The following is a 19,926-nucleotide window of genomic DNA, read 5'->3' as shown; positions in this document are numbered from 1 at the left end:
TTTTTGTAGTGAATCTGGAAAATATATTGGGTAAAAGGTGACACTGGTAACACCACTGAGTTGTGACAGGCATTTGTGATGGCCTGAGGGTCTTTAGTATGGGGCTTCATGTCATTTTGATCACTGTGAGTAATAGGGCAGACTTGGTACCAGGTGTGGTATCAACAAAGGAAAAGACTGAGCAGGTTATCTGAGTTTTATCAAATTCTAATTACTTGATGTGGGATACAGGGGCTTCCCCAGGAAGCAAACGGATAAAAAAAGACAACTATAGGGAGTTAACATGGACTGCTTTGCAAGGAAGAAAAGAAAGCTGGGGATAGGAATCTAACTTAGTTCCAAGAAAGGCCCGAGGCAATGTGCGCAGACTAGAGTTATTTTCCTGGCTTCTGAACTAACAGTCTGTTTTTACTACTCATTCGGATATGCCATCCTGATCCCTGATTGGAGGGCAGAATGACAGCCAGGAACATATTCCAGATTCCCAAACCACAGATGACAGGTATCACCTGGACATATTTTGGATGGAATCAGACTTGGAGTCCCAAGTATTGAAAAGCAGATAGATACACACACACACACACACACACACACACAAAACACACACACACACACACACAAAACACACACACACACACACACACGAGAGAAACAAGATACTACAGTGTTAGCAAAGAGTTTCTCGGAGAGACTTCTATTGTTATTTAAGCTATTCAGAGTTTTTGACCAACTTATTTGTTTGTTTGTTTTAGAAGGATGATATATTTTACTGTTGCATGTCTGTAATCCCAGTTATTCAGGAGGTTGAGGCAGGAGGATCCCAAGTTCAAGTCGAAGGCTAGCCTGGACAACTTATTGAAACCTTGTCTCAAAATAGAATTTTAAAAGGGGTTGAGATGTAGCTCAGTGGTAGAATGCTTGCTTAGCAAGGGTGAGGGCCTGAGTTCAGTCCCTAGTATTGTAAAAACAAAAACAAAACACAAAACCACAAAAGACATTCCTTTTGCTGATGAAAATGTATTTAGAGTAGACTAATGCATTAAATCTCAGATGCTGGCTTGGGTTGTGGCTCAGTGGTAGAGTGCTTGCCTAGCATGTGCGAGGCCCTGGATTCGACCCTCAGCACCACATAAAAATAAACAAGTAAAATAAAGGTATTGTGTCCAACTACAATCGAAAAATAAATATTAAAAAAAAAAATCTCAGATGCTATGCTTCTAAAGTTTATTTATCTGATTCGTAAGTTTGGTTTCAGATTTGCTGTGAACTTAAGACCATATTAACCATGTTCTGGGGCCCAAAAGATTGTTATAGTTCCTTCAATGTCAAAATGGCCAGCCACCAGGTCATGATACCAATCTGGGGGAGATAAGAAGAGAGGTACCTTCTCCCTCCACACAGGCCTTCTCCTGGCTTAAGGCAAAATTCCAGGTCACCACCAGGGGGCGCCCAAACTACCATCTCCTCTACCTCTAAAGCAGGGAAGATGGGCAAGGACATTTAAACCTTGACACAGTAAGAACAGAAAAACTGACAAGCCAGGAGCCTCAAGCAGCTGTGCAGAGAATGTCCCTTTCTCCCAGCAAACAAAAGGCTATTCTTGATGAGGACCTCAAGGGCTGTCATGACCCATTCCAGCTGCCTGGGGAGGGTGGCAGGGCCTGGAGACCAGGGTTCCTCAGTTCTGAGTGAGGGGACATCTGTTGTATAGAGACAGGCAGGTGCCCAGGTGGGTGAAGATGCAGGAAATGTCCAATTGCTGCTCCTAGTACCAGTTTTTTGAGTAACTTTTCAAAAGAGGCCCCAAACCAGTATTTATCTATTTGACAACTAAAAATCTCCCTTAAAAACAAAACACTGCCATAGGGCTAGGGGTGTAGGTCACTGGCAGAGCACTTGCCTAGCAATGCATGAGGGCCTGGATTTGTTCCTAGCAGAGCAAAAAATAATGAGATAAAAAACAAACCAAAAAACCAAGAAAACCTTCCATAAGCTTCCTACTTCCATGTAACAGACATGTAAAGGAAAGTGTTAAGGACTGATATTTCCCTGGGGGCTTGTGATAGCCCCAATGCGCATGCACAGCCCTCCCCTCTGTGCCAAAGAGGCTAATTCTACCCAGAGTTCTACTCTGGTGGAACAATCTGCCATCTTCTTAGGAAAGCAGCCCAGCAAAATTTGTGGACTATACCTAAAGTAACCCAATAAATAACCTAAAGAAAATTCAATTCATATCTTTGCTGAGGCCCCACAGTATGCCAGGCCCCAGGGGATAACATGCCTCACACAACCCTGTTGTCCCCAGGGGCCTGAGGCAAGAAAGGGCCAGCAAAGTTAAAATGACCATGCAGAATCCATTCAAGTTTGTCACTAGCAAATTTGCAGCCCTGTGCTTTTGTGTTTACATAGAACCCCCAATTCTCTTCTTTTTATATTTAAGGGGCATTAATGTCAGAAAAATAAAGCTTCCTTGATTTTAGTATATCGTAGTTTCTTTTTAAGTTGTGCTTCTCACAGTGGTAAAACCTCTAGTAAGCATAAATTTCTAGAAGTTTGGCTAATTTTTCCATTAGAAAAATCAAATGTCACCAGGTATGGTGGTGTATTCCTGTAGTCCCAGCGACTCAGGAGGCCAAGACAGGAGGACTGTGAGTTCAAAGCCAGCCTCAGCAATTTAGCGAGACCCTAAGCAACTTAGTGAGGCCTTGTCTCAAAATAAAAAAAAAAAAACAAAAAAAACCTGGGATGTGGCTTTGTGGTTAAGAACACTGGGTTCAATCCCTGGTACCAAAAAGAAAAAAAAAAAAAAAGAAAAGAAAAAAGAAAAACCAAATGTGTCTCTTAGTAGAAAGTATTTTACAGTTATTATAACATACCAAAATAAAAACCTTGATTTGGATTTACAAAGCATTAAATGTTGGCCTCACTGTTCTGTTCCTCTGTAGGAACAGAACAGTGTTGGGGGTTGGGAGCAGAAATTCCATGTTAGTCAGTCGTCTCCAAGTTTCTGTGATTTAAGTCTGTTATAGATTCATAGCCCAAATGTGCTGCACCACTAGAGAGGTGCCTGCCACCCTCCACCAATCCCTGGCTTTGCATCTCCTAAACCACACATCTATCCACATCAACCAGCACCTCACAGCTCCTCCCATCTACCCTCTCCCTGCAATTCCCACTAATCCTGACAGAGTCTCCTGCTGCTTCTACAGCATGAAGTCCAGCTTCCTGAGAATCAAGCTTCTATCTACACAAGGGCCAAAGTCACTCTTTTCAAACCAACCCTGCAAAAGAGCAGGCAAGCAGCCTGTGTAGAGCCCTCCTCATCCAATTCCAATGATGTCCAAGTTCATTTTCAAGGACTTATTTCATGCAGTAAATGGGTTGAGTGTGAAATGATTCTCCCAAAGGGACTGTTCCCACATCTGGTTACCTTCTGCCTTTTGTCTCATAGGCTTGATACTTTCACACCATTTCTTCCAACTTCCCCCAAAACAATTTTGAAAACCGGGTCCAAGCTAACAAAGAGCCTATACCACTTAAAAGGCCAGCATGAAATTCCACAAAAATCAAACCATGTCAGTTTTTTTTTTTTTTTTTTGGTACTAGGGATGGAACCCAGGGCTTTATATAAACGAGGCAAGCACACTCTACTACTGAGCTACATCCCCAGCCTGTGTGTCAAGGTGTTGTTCAGGAGGAAAAAATAGACATTTTTTAAAAGAAAAAAAGAAAAGGCCTAATTATTATTATTACTATTTTTTTAAAGTTGCTAAATTTTTCATTGGTCATTGTTTTCCAAGGACAGTTAACTTCCTATACTGTACAAGTGACAAATCATCTCCAACATGGCAGCTGACTTTTTACATCGTCAACATTTTATTCACCACAGCTCAAGACAGGTTCCCAACACCCAACACAGTACAGTCATTGTGGGACACAATGCAGCACTGAAGGGCAAGCCATCATTACAAAATCATTACAACTGGGAAAGGCCATAGGGAATTTCCTGGGCAATGGAAATGTGTTATTTCTTAAACTGGGTGGTGGCTCTAACTACCTACCTAACTATGCACTGTATCTTTAAGATTTATAAATTTTACTAGGTACAACTTCAGTCTCAACTAAAATAAAAAAAAAACACTAAAATCAGACATCATTATGGAAATAAATTCTAGAATTTATTAAAAATTTGACATACACCACTTACCAAAATTCAAGAATATCAATTTGGCCTGTATCCCAGGACATAGTTTGACCAGAAATGGAATGGCAATGTACAACCCCAAAACACAGAGAAGTATCTTCCTCAGTCGGAACCATAGGCCCTTTCGTCTGCAAGAGAGAAGTAATTAAAAGATTAAAAATCAGTAGGTCCAATTTTGTCACTGTTTATTAATAGCACTGGTAAAGTCATTAAATGAGGACCACACACATCTTTTCCTCAGAATATTGCCAGTAATAATAGTAGCCTCCCATCTGCTTTTGTCAAAATAATTACTTCAGAGAATCTTTTGAGTTTAGAATTATATTGAGTAGGAGGAGAGTTTTTGTCTTTATTTTTCCTGAAAGCCAAAGAAACAATCCTATTGATTTCTTATGATTGCTCTCGGGTAAGAATTCAGCAGACAGCCAGGAGCATAGAACACGCCTGTAATCCCAGTGACTCAGGAGACTGAGGCAGGAGGATCACAAATTTGAGGCTAGCCTCAGCAATTTAATGAGATCCTGTCTCAAAATGAAAAATGGCTAGAAATGTAGCTCAGTGGTAAAATGCCCCTGGGTTTAATTCCCAGTACCAATAATAATAATAACAGTAGTATTAGTAACAATAATAATAATAACCCTCCTCCTCATCATCATCATCCGGCACACAGCAGACTTAGAAAGCACCCCACCTGACATCATAGCCCAGTTGCCACTTCATCTCAGCAAACAGTAGCCTTCTCTGGGCCTTGCAGTCACCCTTCTGTGAACTAACTGCCCTTGTTAGTTACTCATTTGCTATTTGTAGGAAGCATGTACAATCAGGATATCAGAAGAACCTGTCCAGCCAGGTCCAAGGAGATGACAGAGGGCTGAGAACAAGACTGTGACTGTCAAGCCCTGTCCTGGCATTTATACCTACCCCTGGGCCCCATCCCTTCTCTAGGCCCTTCACACTCAGTAACCCTAGGGTTTTAAGACCCCCTTCTTATCCCTCCCCAGCATCAGAATCTCTCCTTTCTCTTCCTGAGGCCTTATCAAAAATGTCTCTAATCCAAAGATTCTCACACTGCTTGGTCTCAGCACCTCTCTACAGAAATGTCTGTTTATATAGCTTCTATGAATTATTATCCATCATATGAAAAGTTAAAATTAAGGTATTTTGTCTAGGGCTGGGCGTGCAGCTCAGTGCAGACCACTTGCCTAGCATGCACGAGGCCCTGGGTTCCATCTTTAACACTGCAAAAAAGTGTATCAATTTATCTATTAATAATAAACAGTTGGGCTGGGGATGTGACTCAAGTGGTAGCGTGCTCACCTAGCATGCGTGAGGCACTGGGTTAGATTCTTGGCACCACATGAAAACAAACCAAAAAAATGAAGATATTGTGTCCACCTAAAAAAATATTTAAAAAATTTAAAAATAATAAACAGCCCAATACATGTTAATGATTAATATTTGTCATGAAAAATAGTTCTATTTTATTTTTAACACAGTTTTAGTGAGAAGAGTGGCATTCACATTTTTATAAATTTCCTTAAGTCAGGCAGCTCAACAGAAGGTAGATGGATCCTATCTGCTTCTGCCTTCAATTTGTTGTAGTATCACATGATGCACAGTGTTTGAAAAACTCCTCTTATACTTGGATGAGTGGAAAGGGTAAATTACATCTCAATGTTATGAAAAATCACTGAACTTACAGAGGATCTTGGGGCCCACCCCCAAGTGTGCAGAACAGACTTTGAGAATTGCTGCTTCAACCACACTAAACATTATTGGAATTGGTTTCTTATTTCTGGACTAATTAAAAAAATTAAGGTGGTTTTTAAAAATGGTTGACATGCAACAACAGAGATGAACCTCAAAAGCAATATGCCAAGGTATACAACACATTCACAAAAAATTGTGGACTCTATGATTTTATTTTTCTGAAATTCTAGAAAAGACAAAACTACCGGGACAGAAAATATAAGAACGATGATTGCCAGGAGCTGGGATAGAGAAGGAAATCAAACACAAGGCACATGAGGGAATCTGAAGTTATGGGAGTATTCTTTATCTTGATTGTGGCTATGACTACATGATTGTACACAGTTGTTAAGACTCATTAAATTGGGCTGGGATTGTGGCTCAGCGGTAGTTCGCTTGCCTAGCACTTGCGAGGAGCTGGGTTCGATCCTCAGCACCACATAAAAATAAAAAAATAAAATAAAGGTTAAAAAAAGGGAGAGAAAGCATTATCTACCACACAAAAGACAGTTTAAAAAAAAAGACTCATTAAAGTAAGGCGAATTGGTCAATTTTACTATAAATAAATAAATAACACCTAAATAAAACAAATGCAAACAATAAGTTAACAAAGCTTATACAAATACCTCAATAAAACTGATGACAAGTATTCATATCTGGTAATGCTATTAAATTACTCTTACCCTAGGATCATTCGGCAGTCACTACTGAACATCTGGCATCTTGTAGGCATTAGACAATCAGGCAGCAAAGATCAGTATCCACACAGGCACTGTGCTCACAGCCCAGTAAGACAGACTCAGGGCTGTGGCAGGCTTTGGGAGAGATACTTGGTGCCTCAAGACACCCCACAGTGTGATCTGACTAAGTCTGGGCAATCCAAAAGAAGCCACTGGGCTGACACACTAAGAAATATAGGAATTAATTAGATGTGGGAGAACAGTTTAAATTAGCATTTTAAATTCTATTCATAATCTACCCTTGCAGTGAGGAAAGGTATACAATATTGTGTTTGAAAGTGCCAGATCTTAAGTTTGGATTAACATCCAACCAGCCAACTATCTAGTCATACAATTGTGGGCAGGTTCCTTAACTTGGTTGAGCCTTGCTTTTCCTCAAAGCACAGTGGGGATGCTAATGGTGTCTCAACTGGTATCTTAGCTAAGTTGTAGAAAGCTTGCCGAGCATGCAAGAGGCCCTGAGTTTGGTTTGATTTCCCAGCAGTGGAGGGCAGAGGCGGGCAGGAAAGAGAATGAATAAATATGGAGGAAGGGGAAAAAAATAATGGCATCTCCTTTGCGGGGCTCCTAAAAGGCTTATACACAATAATGCATGTGAAGCATGTGTATGAATCCTGGCACAAAATCAGCAACTCACCTCAACTATTATAACCCTCTGTGCACAAATGCTCTGCAAGGGGGAATATAAATCTAATGTGAGTGGTCAAAAGAGGCTGGGGATTCAGGACTTGATTCCAAAAGAAATGGAGAGTTCATAAAAAAAAAAAAAGAAGAAGAAAAAAGAAATAGCTTGTAATCAAACGTGTTACCACCAAAAGCTCAACTTGTGCTTGAGTCCTCTGTTCTGGCCACCTGTGATCACTCCTGTGTCCTCCCACAACTTGCTCACTCATTCTTTGCTCTACTGTAATGTGTTCTGTTAGTTTGAGATTTTATGCCTTGAGGGAAGGAAAAGCAAATACCCATACAAAGTCGTGTTTCAAAATGTTCATGGAAGCTGAATTCACAATATCCCCAAACTGAAACCACCCCAACATCCAACAATGAATGAACAAACCAAAGGTTAAGTATATAGAATGGAATACCAAGAAAATGGAGAAAATTATTGCTACATGTAACCATGTAGATACTCTCAAAATAATTAAGCTTAATGAAAGACACCAAGTGAAAGATGTCTAGGACACTGGCAGTTTTTCCCTCCGGAGACATTTATTTTACCTAAAAAGTATCTCTATTCATTTGCAAAATTAATAGTTTCTTTCTTGAGCTGAATATTTCAGGGTGATGATTCCTCCATAGATGGAAATGAACAGCATCTATCTTCTTTTTTCATACTGGGGATTGAACCCAGGAGCATTTTACCACTGAGTTATAGCTCCAGCTCTTATTTTCATAAAATTTTGAGACAGGGTCTTACTAACTTGCTTAGACTAGCCTTGACTTGAGATCTTTCTGCTTCAGTCTTCTGAGTTGCTGAGATTATAGGACTGCACCTCCACAGAAGATGACCTGGCAGTTATCTTCTCTAATTTTTAAAAATTATTTTTTTCTGTGGTACTGGAGATAGAATTCAGGGCTTCATGCATGTTAGGCAAGCATTTTATCATTGAGCTATATCCCTAGCCCTATCTTCTTCTTCTTTTTTTCCTTTTTAAATTTGTTTTACTTAGTTGTACTTGATAGCCCTATCTTCTTTATATTCTGAAATAATCTATAAAGGCAGGAATCATCTGTTCCCTAAAAAGTTAAAAAGAACTGACCAAGAAGAAAAAATTTTTTAAAAGATACAAGTTTTTGGGGGTGTGTGTGTGGGGGGGGGGATATCACTTTCTCCAATTTTTAAAAAGTTAATGCTACCTATTTATTGTGTCATTTTTGTGACTATTTGTGAGAAAACTTTCTTTATCACTGGTACTACTGCTTTTCTTGTAGTCCTTCTTCACTGGAAGCAGCTGCTGTTCTTGATTACTGGTAGGAATGAACACTGCCCATGTGGCTGAGGGAACACACTGCCAACTTTGCCTACGTGGGACCTGGTTTGATCAAAGAGATCCAAGGATCTTCAGACTTCACATATCCAAGTGCAGGGTCAAAATTTTGGCCACAGCCTGTTCAGGTATTTTACTTTTAAGATTACTTGTCTGATAAAGACCATGAACAAATAACTATATCACTGGTATAGGGGGCAACACACAGCAGCCCTTATTTGAACTGCTTGGTATGTGGGCAAAACAGGTTGAGGGAGATGCACCCTGCAGCCGAAAGGAATGGAGCAGGTGAAGAAGGGGCCTGGCAAGGTCAAGTTTCTGAGAAGGAAATTGGCAGCCAGTAGAGGAGGTGGGGAGGATTTGGGCCAACATTCAGCAGTTCCTGCAGGTGACAAGATAATGAGCCATTTCTGAACCAGACCATAAGCCAGCCACTCTTCTGGGTCCTACATCCTTCAGGCCTTTTGCCTCTCTGGGATCCAACAACTCACTGATACCTCACACCATGTGTGTGTGAGGGTGTCCTTAACTGGAAGGCAGTGTTATTCTCACACCAATGACATAGATGTCTACAGATGTGGCAGAACCCACAGGGAACTCCGGGAAAAGGAAAGAGATTTATAAACATTTTATGAGGTTTTGCTATAAGGTATATGATGTCAACCCACTATCTTTCAAGTAGGGGCTGGACTACAAATCAATTTAAGGTGTTTCTTAGAATAAAGAGAATGTAAAATTAGGTCAGATACCTTAGTCTTTCCAAAGAGATCAAAAAACACAGTAAGTTGAGGGATAGGGATTCGGCTCAGTTGTTAACTATTCCTGAGTTCAATCCCTAGTACCAAATCAAAAAACGAAAACAAAAAACAAACAACAACAACTAACCCCTCAAAGCCAGAGTAAGTTCAGATCAGTTTAATTTGATTCAGTCATGAAGAGATTCAGAATGTTTCTCAGAGCATATCTGATTTCTGATCTGGCATACCAGGCGAGCACGCTACCGCTTGAGCCACATCCCCAGCCCTGATATGTACATTTCATTAATTGATTTTTTTGTAAGTTCAATTAATCTTGTACTTTTAGAATAAAGCTCACTTTTTATGACGTATAATACTATAAATATCTTACATATATATACACACACATACATATATATGTGTGTATATATATAGAGAGAGAGAGAGAGAGAGAGAATGTATATATAAAAATCTATATTTGGATTGCTAGTATTTGGTTGATGATTTTTTACTGATATTCATAAAATTTTCTGTGAGATCTCTGTCTGGGTTTGGGGTCATGATAATACTGACTATACAATAAATTGAATTCTAGATAGGGCAGCGGGGTTGGGAGGGAAAGAGAGCGGGCAGGGGATTAGCAAGGATGGTGGAATGTGATAGACATAATTATCCAAAGTACACGTATGAAGACACGAATTGGTATCAACATACTTTATATACAAGCAGAGAAATGAAAAATTGTGCTGTATATGTGTAATAAGAATTGTAACACATTCTGCTGTCATTTATTTTTTTAAATAAGATAAACTTTATATTCAGATCCAATCAACTGCAGATTGAAAACATTAAAAAGAAAATTGTCTGTAAATGAAAATTTTTTTCTTGTCATTATTTTCTAGACTATACAGTAGTATAACAACTATTTTCATAGCATTTACACTGGAGTAAATATTATAAGTAATCTAAAGATGATTTAGTCTGTAATCCCAGCTACTTAAGAGGCTCAGGCTAGAAGACTGAGGTGAGACCCTGACTCAAAATAAAAGGACTGGATAGGTAGCTAAGTGGTAAAGTGCCTTTGGGTTCAATCCCTAGTACCTCAAAAAAAAAAAAAGTATACAAGTTTTATGCAAATACTCATTTTATATAAGGGACTTGAACATCCACATATTTGGGTATCCACATGAGGTATGGTGGGGTGTAAAACCAATACCCCAAAGACACTGAAGGACAACTCTGTGTTGAAAGTTGCTTGAGCTGACAATCACTTAGCTGTGTGTTAAAATTCTCTGAGAAGTTTATAAAATTCTAATGCTTGATATCTGTCCCAGAGATTCTAGTTTCATTGGCTTCGAGTGTGATCTGATTATGACTATCATTTTAAAAAACAACTCACAGGGTATGGCCACATAGCTCAACGGTAGAGCATTTGTCTAGCATGCATGAGGCTATGGGTTCAATATCCAGTAGCATGTGTGTACACAGACACACAGTGTTAAAACAACAAAACCCACAGTATCTAACACATTGCCAGACACACATACACAGCCATATTCATTTATTACATCAATCAACAACTAAATGAAGGGACCACTAATTAAGAGTCTCTGTGTCTTTGGATCAGGACATTTTCTCGAAAAGAGCATTTATTAATTGTACATATCTACAAAAAGGATTTCTTGCTGGGCACAGCAGCACATGCCTTAATCCATACAATTTGGGGCGTTGAGGAAGAAAGATCACAGGTTCAAGGTCAGCCTGGGCATTTAGGGAGTTTTTTTGTTTTGTTTCAAAACAAAATAAAAAGGGCTGGCGGTTTTCTCAAAACTAAAATTTTGAAAATTTAAAATTAATTTCAAAACTGGTGATTTAGGCTGGGCATGGTAGTGCAAGCCTGCAATCCCAGTGGCTCAGGAGGCTAAGGCAGGAGGATCCCAATTTCCAGAGCTACTCTCAGCAACTTAGTGAGGCCCTAAGCAACTTAGCAAGACCCAAGGGCTAGTGATGTGGCTTATTGGTTAAACATCCTGGGATTCAATCCCCAGTTTAAAAAAAAAAAAAAGGAAGAAAACCCAAACTGGTGACTTATAATTAGCTGCTCTATCACCCTAGTTTTTTTTATATCTAGTTATAAAGGAACAAATATAAAGAATTTATAGATGAAAATGAGCTAGCTTGATGGGCTGGGGATGTGGCTCAAGTGGTAGCGCGCTCGCCTGGCATGTGTGCGGCCCGGGTTCGATCCTCAGCACCACATACAAATAAAGATGGTGTGTCTGCTGAAAACTAAAAAATAAATATTAAAGATTCTCTCTCTCGGGCTGGGGATGTGGCTCAAGTGGTAGCACGCTCGCCTGGCATGCGTGCAGTCCGGGTTCGATCCTCAGCACCACATACCAACAAAGATGTTGTGTCCGCCGAGAACTAAAAAAAAAATAAATGTTGGAAATTCTCTCTCTCTCTCTCTCTCTCTCTCCTCTCTCCTCTCACTCTCTCTTTTAAAAAAAAAAAAAAGATTCTCTCTCTCTCTCTCTCTGAAAAAAAAAAAAAAGAAAATGAGCTAGCTTGAAATCTGACTCTATCATTAAGCAATACTGATAGGATATTTGTATTTTGGTTTTTGTTCATTGTTCCTGGCTTATAACTCCAGTAGTCCTTGTTATTTCTTAAATACCTAGAACAATGTGTTTATCTTGTTAAAGTACTTGGCACTTGTCCTTGCTTCCGGAAGTGCTTTGGCAGAGCTTAAGAGCAATGAGGTGAAAGACTTTCTTCTGTTACAGTGTTGGGATGCTTTATGCCTCAGCAAGCAAAATTTCTCTCAGAACTTCTGCCCTTCTTTCAATTGCCCCTCTTTTCTCCCAAGGCAGACCATTGAAACTAGAATTTCTTTTCCTCAAGGCAGTCACAGGAACTATAATGTTCCCACCTTTCATAAGACCCCCATTTCAGAGGGGTCCTGCTGCATGGCGAGGCCAAGAAAAATCTGGATAGGCCTTGTGGGGATTCCTCCCTCAGGTCTATTAGCACTAGACCACCTCCTTTTGGTTCAATCACATTTCTACATGACTATTTGTGCTTCAATCATGCTTACATGATGAAATCTTCATGAAACTCAAAAGGACATGGTTCAGAGATTTGTAGGAAGGTGAACAAGAGCTCATTCATGTGCTAGAAGGGTGGCACAACCCAACTCCATGAAGACACAAGGTCCTATACTCAGGACCTATCCAGATCTCTTCATTTGGCTGTTTGTGTCTTTTAAATATCCTTTGTAATATATTGGTAAATGTAAGTAAGTGGTTTCCTGAATTTTGTGAGCTCCTATAGTAAATTAATGAAGCCTAAAAAAAAGGGATCATGGTGATAGGGAACAGACAGATGTGAGTAATAGGAATGTGAGGCTGGGGAAATGGTTCTATAGACTGGGCACACTGTGCTCACCCCTACATAATTTCACTTTTGAGAAGCAATTTACCTGCAACCCTGCCTGGCTTACGTCCACAGGATATATTATATTCCTCAGCAAACTACCTGTTATCTGTAAAAGAAATGTAGGCCCTAAAATGCCGATAAGAAGAATACAAGTTACCCTGAAATAGGGGTTTCTATGACCCTTATACAGACTAGATCCAGAAACTCAGGGTAATAAGGCTAATTCCCCCTAACCATAAAATCTGTAAGAAGGGGTTTCAACTAAAACTGGTTGGCATAGGTCAAAGTGACCTAGAGTCACAGCAATGGAGACTTGAAAGTTTTCTATCATCCTGCTGTCAGTCAAATGTCAAGAGGTGGACCTGTGCAGATTCTGGAAATTTCCCTGGATCCCCAATAAAACCAGAGAGCAGGAGATGCATGCTATCCCTCTGCTCTCGGAGGACCCACTCTCTTCCTTCAGTGTTACTGTTGTCGTCATCTCTTCCTCCTCCTCCTTTTTTTTGGGGGCGGGGTACTGGGGATTGAACCAGGGGCATTTAATATTTTTGTATTTTATTTAGAGACAGGGTCTCGCTGAGTTGCTTAGGGCCTGCTAAATTGCTGAGGCTGGCCTTAAATTTGTGATCCTCCTGCCTCAGCCTTCCAAGCTACTGGTGTGCACCACAGTGCCAAACCCCTTTCTTTTAATAAACTCATGCCTGGCACTCTGAGCAATATGTGTGAAATCTTTAGAATTAGGTTTAAAGGCGGGAGCCTTTGTACTGCCTCAGTTTCCCAGGAGGCCCTAGCCCTGTAACAATGGGAATCCAATTTGTAGCCAGTTGGTCAGCAGTTCCAAAAGCCTAGACTTGTGATTGTGTCTGAAAGTAGGGGCCATTTTGTGTTACTGAGCCCTGCCTGAACCTGTGGACCTGATATACTCTGATGTAGTGTCAGAAATGAAATAAACTACAGGATGCCCAGCTGGTGTCCACTTCAGAACTGATAGCTTGCTTGTGGGTAGGAAGTCACCCTCATTTCAGAATCACAAAAGTTATCTGTATTGCGAGCACAGAACAGGAGAAACTAAGTTTGTTTTGTTTAATATTGTCAAAGATACAAAAACAATAACCAAAATAATTAAGGATTATCACACATTTTTATAATTTTAACTTAATTCTAGAGCCAAAGGTTAGCCTCGTTTTTTCCCGTGGTAGACAGATACCATGTTTAATGAACTTTTAAAGTTAAATCCTTAAGTATGAACAAGTTATGAAGATGACTGTAAAGATCAATAGAGACTGGGTGTGGTGGCACATGCCTGTAATCCCAGTAACCCAGGAAGCTGAGGCAGGAGGATCACAAGTTCAAGGCCAGTTTCAGCAATTTAAGCTTTAAGCAAATTAGTGAAATCCTATCTCAAAATATAAAAAGGGCTGGGGATGTGACTCAGTGATAAGTGCCCCAGGTTTCAATTCCCTAGTATTAAAACAAACAAACAAACAAAAATTCAAGGGAGAAATTTAAAGAATAAGTCTACAGACAGAATATGAAATATTATTCTCTACTTGTTCCAAAAGATAATCCTCTCAAAATGTGCTTAAGACTATGGTGACTCCTCCATTCCCCACCCAGAGGGCAAAATTAAAGGCTCCTGAGGGGGAAGTACAGCTGGATCAAAGCCCATCTGTTCCATATTCATATAGGCTGGGCCACTGCTGGGTCCTCTTTAGAGCAGGACAGGGAATGTTAGTTTCTATCCCTGGAAACTAGCTGAGAATACTGTGATCCTGCCAAGGTTGAGAAATAAGCAAATGCTCCAGGTGTAGAGAAATCAGATTTGGCCCGGAGAACTGGGCCAGTGGCTGGTTTACGCTGTCAAGACTTTGTATTTGGACCGGGCTACAGGAAAAATAATGATACAATGCCCCCCCAAAGGCCCTTGCTCTCAAGTAAACCCTGGCACAGCCTCTGCTATACTAGCTGCTTTCCTGTGGAATTCACTGGTGCTATTGTTTGCATACCCTTCTGCATACTCATGACCTGCAGGCTGGATGACACTTAAAGCACCCTTCAAGAAAAGCAAGAGGGACATTTTTCATTTCCTGTTTTTCCCTGTCAAAACAAAACTCTCAAGGGCTGGGATGTAGCTCAGTGATAAAGCACTTGCCTAGTTAAGCAGAAGGCTCTGGGTTCTATTCCTATCACGGGGGTTGGGGGTTGGGAAGATTGTTCAGTGGTTCACTTAATGTTTTGAATATAGTCCTTTGCTGTTCTAAAATGTACATAATTTTTCCTTCTCCCCTAACCTCCTTCCCCTACCCTTTTTCTTCCTGATTCTCTTCTCAGTTATCTTCCCTTCCCTGATCTCTCCTTCCTTATGTCTGGAAACAGGATTCCTTTGGATCATGTCTTTAAAAACTATCTGCTCCCCATCACAGATTCTGGAACTGGAGTCTCCAATGTTTCTCCTTTGCTAGCAGAGCAATTTAATAATGGTTCACTTTATGCTTTGCATATAGCCCTTGCTTCTTTAAAACCAGCAAGTGGTTTTTTTTGTTGTTTGTTTGTTTTTTAACTTCTTGATCATCTCCTCCAGGATCTTCTACTTCTTAATTTGGGGAAACAGAGAACACATGGAATGTAGCCTTTGAATCACCTTTAAAAGATCCCTATTTCCCTGATGGGCAGAATCATATCATCTGAGACAGCAGTCCCATGTGTTTGTCTTTTGCTAGCAAAGCAATAAAACTTCTTTTTCCTTTTACTCAAAACTGTGTCCTCATTATTGGACTGGTATTAAGGACAAGGACCAAGATTTTGGTAACAGCAATAAAACTTTTTTTTCCCTTTTCTCAAAACCTCATCTTTGTTATTGGATTGGCAAAAGTAAGGGGGAAAAAAGCACATGGCTGAGATCATGCTTAAGGAAAAAATGCTGTGTCTTCAACTCAGGTCAAGAAAGCTTCCAGTTGAATGGATTTGCCATTTCTTCCTTTTTATTTTTACTATTTCCTGCTGCGGAATAAAATATTTCCTTTGAACACATTTTAAGGGCACTCATTTTTGAAAAAGTAGTTTGTTGCATGCCACTGATAGAAACTGTCATTTATATTCAGGAGGCTGGCTTCTCCTTCTCCACTTTGAGCTATGAAATTGGGCAATGATATGAAGGAGCAATGGGCACATATGGACTTTTCCTGAGAAAACAAGCCAGTCAAATAACCACAGGAGCCCACAAACTCTTTGCACTGAAAAAACCTAAAGTGAATGGGCTTGTTTCCAGAGAGGCAATTCCTGGGCTTGGAGCTGAAAAAAAATGTATGGCTTAAGGAGTGCTATGTGAAGCCCTCTGGTCAAACATCATCCGTGAAATTGAGGGGAAAAAGTCACCCCCCGGGTCTACATCCATGATCAGGCCTCCAAGGTAACTCTTCTTGATCTTAGCTCTGGTACCTGAGAACAGGGGTTTCACTTCAGATTATGACTCCACCTCCACCTCCACCTAAGCTACCATTATCACTCTGTGCTTGCAAAGATTCTCTATCAACTCAGCCAGATGAGAGGTCACTTTCTGTTCTGCTTCTGGAAGGCAACAGGCAACCTTCCCAGTGCCACTTTTTTTTTTTTTTTTTTTTTTTAAAGAGAGAGTGAGAATACAATCAATCAACAAGTACATGAAAAAATGCTCACCATCTCTAGCAGTCAGAGAAATGCAAATCAAAACCACCCTAAGATACCATCTCTCTCCAGTAAGATTGGCAGCCACTATGAAGTCAAACAACAACAAGTGCTGGCGAGGATGTGGAGAAAAGGGTACTCTTGTACATTGCTGGTGGAACTGCAAATTGGTGCGGCCAATTTGGAAAGCAGTTTGGAGATTCCTGGGAAAGCTGGGAATGGAACCACCATTTGACCCTGCTATTGCCCTTCTCGGACTATTCCCTGAAGACCTTAAAAGAGCATGCTACAGGGATGCTGCCACATCGATGTTCATAACAGCACAATTCACAATAGCTAGACTGTGGAACCAACCCAGATGCCCTTCAATAGATGAATGGATAAAAAAAAAGTGGCATCTATACACAATGGAGTACTATGCAGCAATAAAAAATGACAAAATCATAGAATTTGCAGGGAAATGGATAGCACTAGAGCAGATTATGCTTAGTGAAGCTAGCCAATCCCTAAAAAACAAATACCAAATGTCTTCTTTGATATAATGAGAGCAACTATGAACAGAGCAGGGATGAAGAGCAGACAGAAAAGATTAACATTAAACAGAGACATGATATGGGAGGGAAAGGGAGAGAAAAGGGAAATTGCATGGAAATGAAGGGAGACCCTCATTGCTATACAAAATTACATATAAGAGGTTGTGAGGGGAATGGGAAAATAAACAAGGAGAGAAATGAATTACAGTAGATGGGGTAGAGAGAGAAGATGGGAGGGGAGGGGAGGGGGGATAGTAGGGGATAGGAAAGGTAGCAGAAAACAACAATTACTAATAGGGCATTATGTAAAATTGTGGATGTGTAACCGACGTGATTCTACAATCTGCATTTGGGGTAAAATTGGGAGTTCATAACCCACTTCAATCTAATGTATGAAATATGATATGTCAAGAGTTTTGTAATGTTGTGAACAACCAATAAAAAAATAAAATAAAAAAGAGAGAGTGACAGAGGGGAGAGAGAGAGAGAGAGAATTTTTAATATTTATTTTTTAGTTCTCGGTGGACATCTTTGTTGGTATGTGGTGCTGAGGATCGAACCCAGGCCGCACGCATACCAGGCGAGCGCGCTACCGCTTGAGCCACATCCCCAGCCCCCCAGTGCCACTTTTATATTCCTGCTATTAGGTAGCTAGTCAGTTGTGAATGGGTGAGCAGGGAAAAGGACATGAAAGATGTATGGAAACTATAAAGAGACTTATCTGACAGGCAAGCACCTGGAAGAAGAGACCTGGGATGTTAAAACCTCCTCCAGCCATAATTACAATCCCTTAAGAAAAGCTATTGCCACACTTTTTTTTTTAAATCCATTTATTCACGGAAGGGCATCTAGGTTGGCTCTACAGTTTAGCTATTGTGAATTGTGCTGCTATAAACATTGATGTGGCTGTGTCCCTGTAGTATGCTGTTTTTAGGTCTTTTGGGTATAGTCTGAGAAGAGGAATAGCTGGGTCAGATGGTGGTTCCATTCCTAGATTTCCAAGGAATCTCCATACTGCTTTCCAAATTGGCTGCACCAATTTGCAGTCCCACCAGCAATGTATGAGTGTATCTTTTTCTCCACATCCTCACCAGCACTGGTTATTGTTTGACTTCATAATGGCTGCCATTCTTACTGGAGTGAGATGGTATCTTAGAGTAGTTTTGATTTGCATTTCTCTGATTGCTAGAGATGATGAACATTTTTTTTGTATATTTGTTGATTGATTGTATATCCTCTTCTGAGAATTTATACACAATGGAATATTACTCGGCACTAAAAAAGAGTAAGATCATGGCATTTGCAGGGAAATGGATGGCATTAGAGAAGATTATGCTAAGTGAAGTTAGCCAATCCCCCCAAAACAAATACCGTATGTTTTCTCTGATATAAGGGGGATGACTTAAAGTTGAGTAGGAAGATGGGAGGAAGATTACCTCTAGACAGGGAATAGGGGTGGGAGGGAAAGGAAGGGGAAGGGGAAAAGCAAGGATGGTGGTAGGAGACAGTCACCATTATACAAAATACATGTATGAAGATGTGAATTTGGTGTCAACATACCTTATATATAAACAGAGATATGATAAATTGTGGTATAAAGGTGTATTAAGAATTGTAATGCAAAAAAAAAGAGCTCATGTATAATGGCATAATTTGGCATGAACATATATTATATACAGAGTTACAAAAAATTGTGTCGTGAATGGATAATTATGAATGTAATGCATTCCACTATTGTCATGTATGTAAGAAATAAATAAAAAAATAAAAAATTGTTTCAAGATCCTGTTACACTCTACGAAGTAGCCTGGACCCTCTCTTATCACCAAACTATCACAACCCCCATGATCCTGGCAACCAAAACATCAAGACTCTCACAAAGAAGACTTGCTGAGGGCTAGTCAAAGGGTCATGAACTTCATGTATAACTAATTAGAACATATTTTTTTTAAATTTTTTTTTAGTTGTCAATGGATGTTTATTTTATTTATTGATATTTGGTGCTGAGAATCGAACCAAGTGCCTCATACACGCTAGGCAAGCACTCTGCCACTGAGCCACAACCCCAGCCCAAATTTAAAAAAAAAATAAAAATTAAAAACTTATAAATTAAAACATTTTTTAAATTAAAAAAATTTTTAAAAAAGCTGATCAAGGAGGCAGGAAATCAAGGCAAAAACAGAGGAACTCAACATCCTTAAAAACTCCTAATCTATGAGCACTGCACCATACTTTCTTGGAGGTGGTCTACGCAGCTCCTATGCTATCAATCAAAAGTCAAGAGGTGGACTGGAGAGGGATGCTCTAGAAACTTCCCTAGGATCCCCAATAAAACCAGAGGGCAGGAAGGTCACATCATCCTTCTCCTCTCTAAGAAGATCCATTCTCCCTTGAGAGTGTCACTTTTCTCCTTTTCCTAACCCTTCTACTAAACTCATGACTGCAACTCTGAGGAACAGGCCTGAAATGTTTCTGATGTGTTGTGGCCTGTTGTGGCTGCCTCAGCTCGGCAGCATGGTTTGTGCCCTGTAACACCATCCTCATTTTTCAGGGGTGCATGATCTCAGCTGGTACACTCCCCCTCCCCTGCCTGCCTGCTGTGCTCACCTCCCCAGGATTGGGCCCAGAACCCTGCCTGGCCAATCTGTGGCCCAGTCTCTCCATGAGCATCCTTCAGATGAGCCACAGAGGAAAAACACATGCCCTTCACAGTCACCACAGAAGGGCACAGAAACAGGCCTGTGGGGACCTGGCTAACAGCAGCAGAGTAGGAAGTACAGCAGGGACCGCTTGTCTTCTGATGGCAACTTTGATAGTGATTTGTCTCTCTTCTACTGAATAAATATTGAAACTCAGATGCTAAGGCATAGGTGG

General features: G+C 40.3%; 1 protein-coding gene across 1 annotated transcript in view; it reads right to left on the bottom strand.

Annotated features, from left to right (window-relative positions):
* The window catches only part of Abhd12 (abhydrolase domain containing 12, lysophospholipase), a 79,891-nt gene that overhangs the window by 22,263 nt on the left and 37,702 nt on the right, over positions 1-19,926 (bottom strand). The window contains exon 2 of the mRNA XM_026393037.2: positions 4,208-4,332. Coding sequence (XP_026248822.1) covers positions 4,208-4,332 — 125 coding nt within the window. The remainder of the gene's footprint in view (positions 1-4,207; positions 4,333-19,926) is intronic.

Source organism: Urocitellus parryii, chromosome 6 (genome assembly GCF_045843805.1).
Source record: "Urocitellus parryii isolate mUroPar1 chromosome 6, mUroPar1.hap1, whole genome shotgun sequence".
Classification (NCBI taxonomy): Eukaryota; Metazoa; Chordata; class Mammalia; order Rodentia; family Sciuridae; genus Urocitellus; species Urocitellus parryii.
Note: the sequence above shows the minus strand (reverse complement) of the source record. Positions and strands in the feature narration are given on the sequence as shown.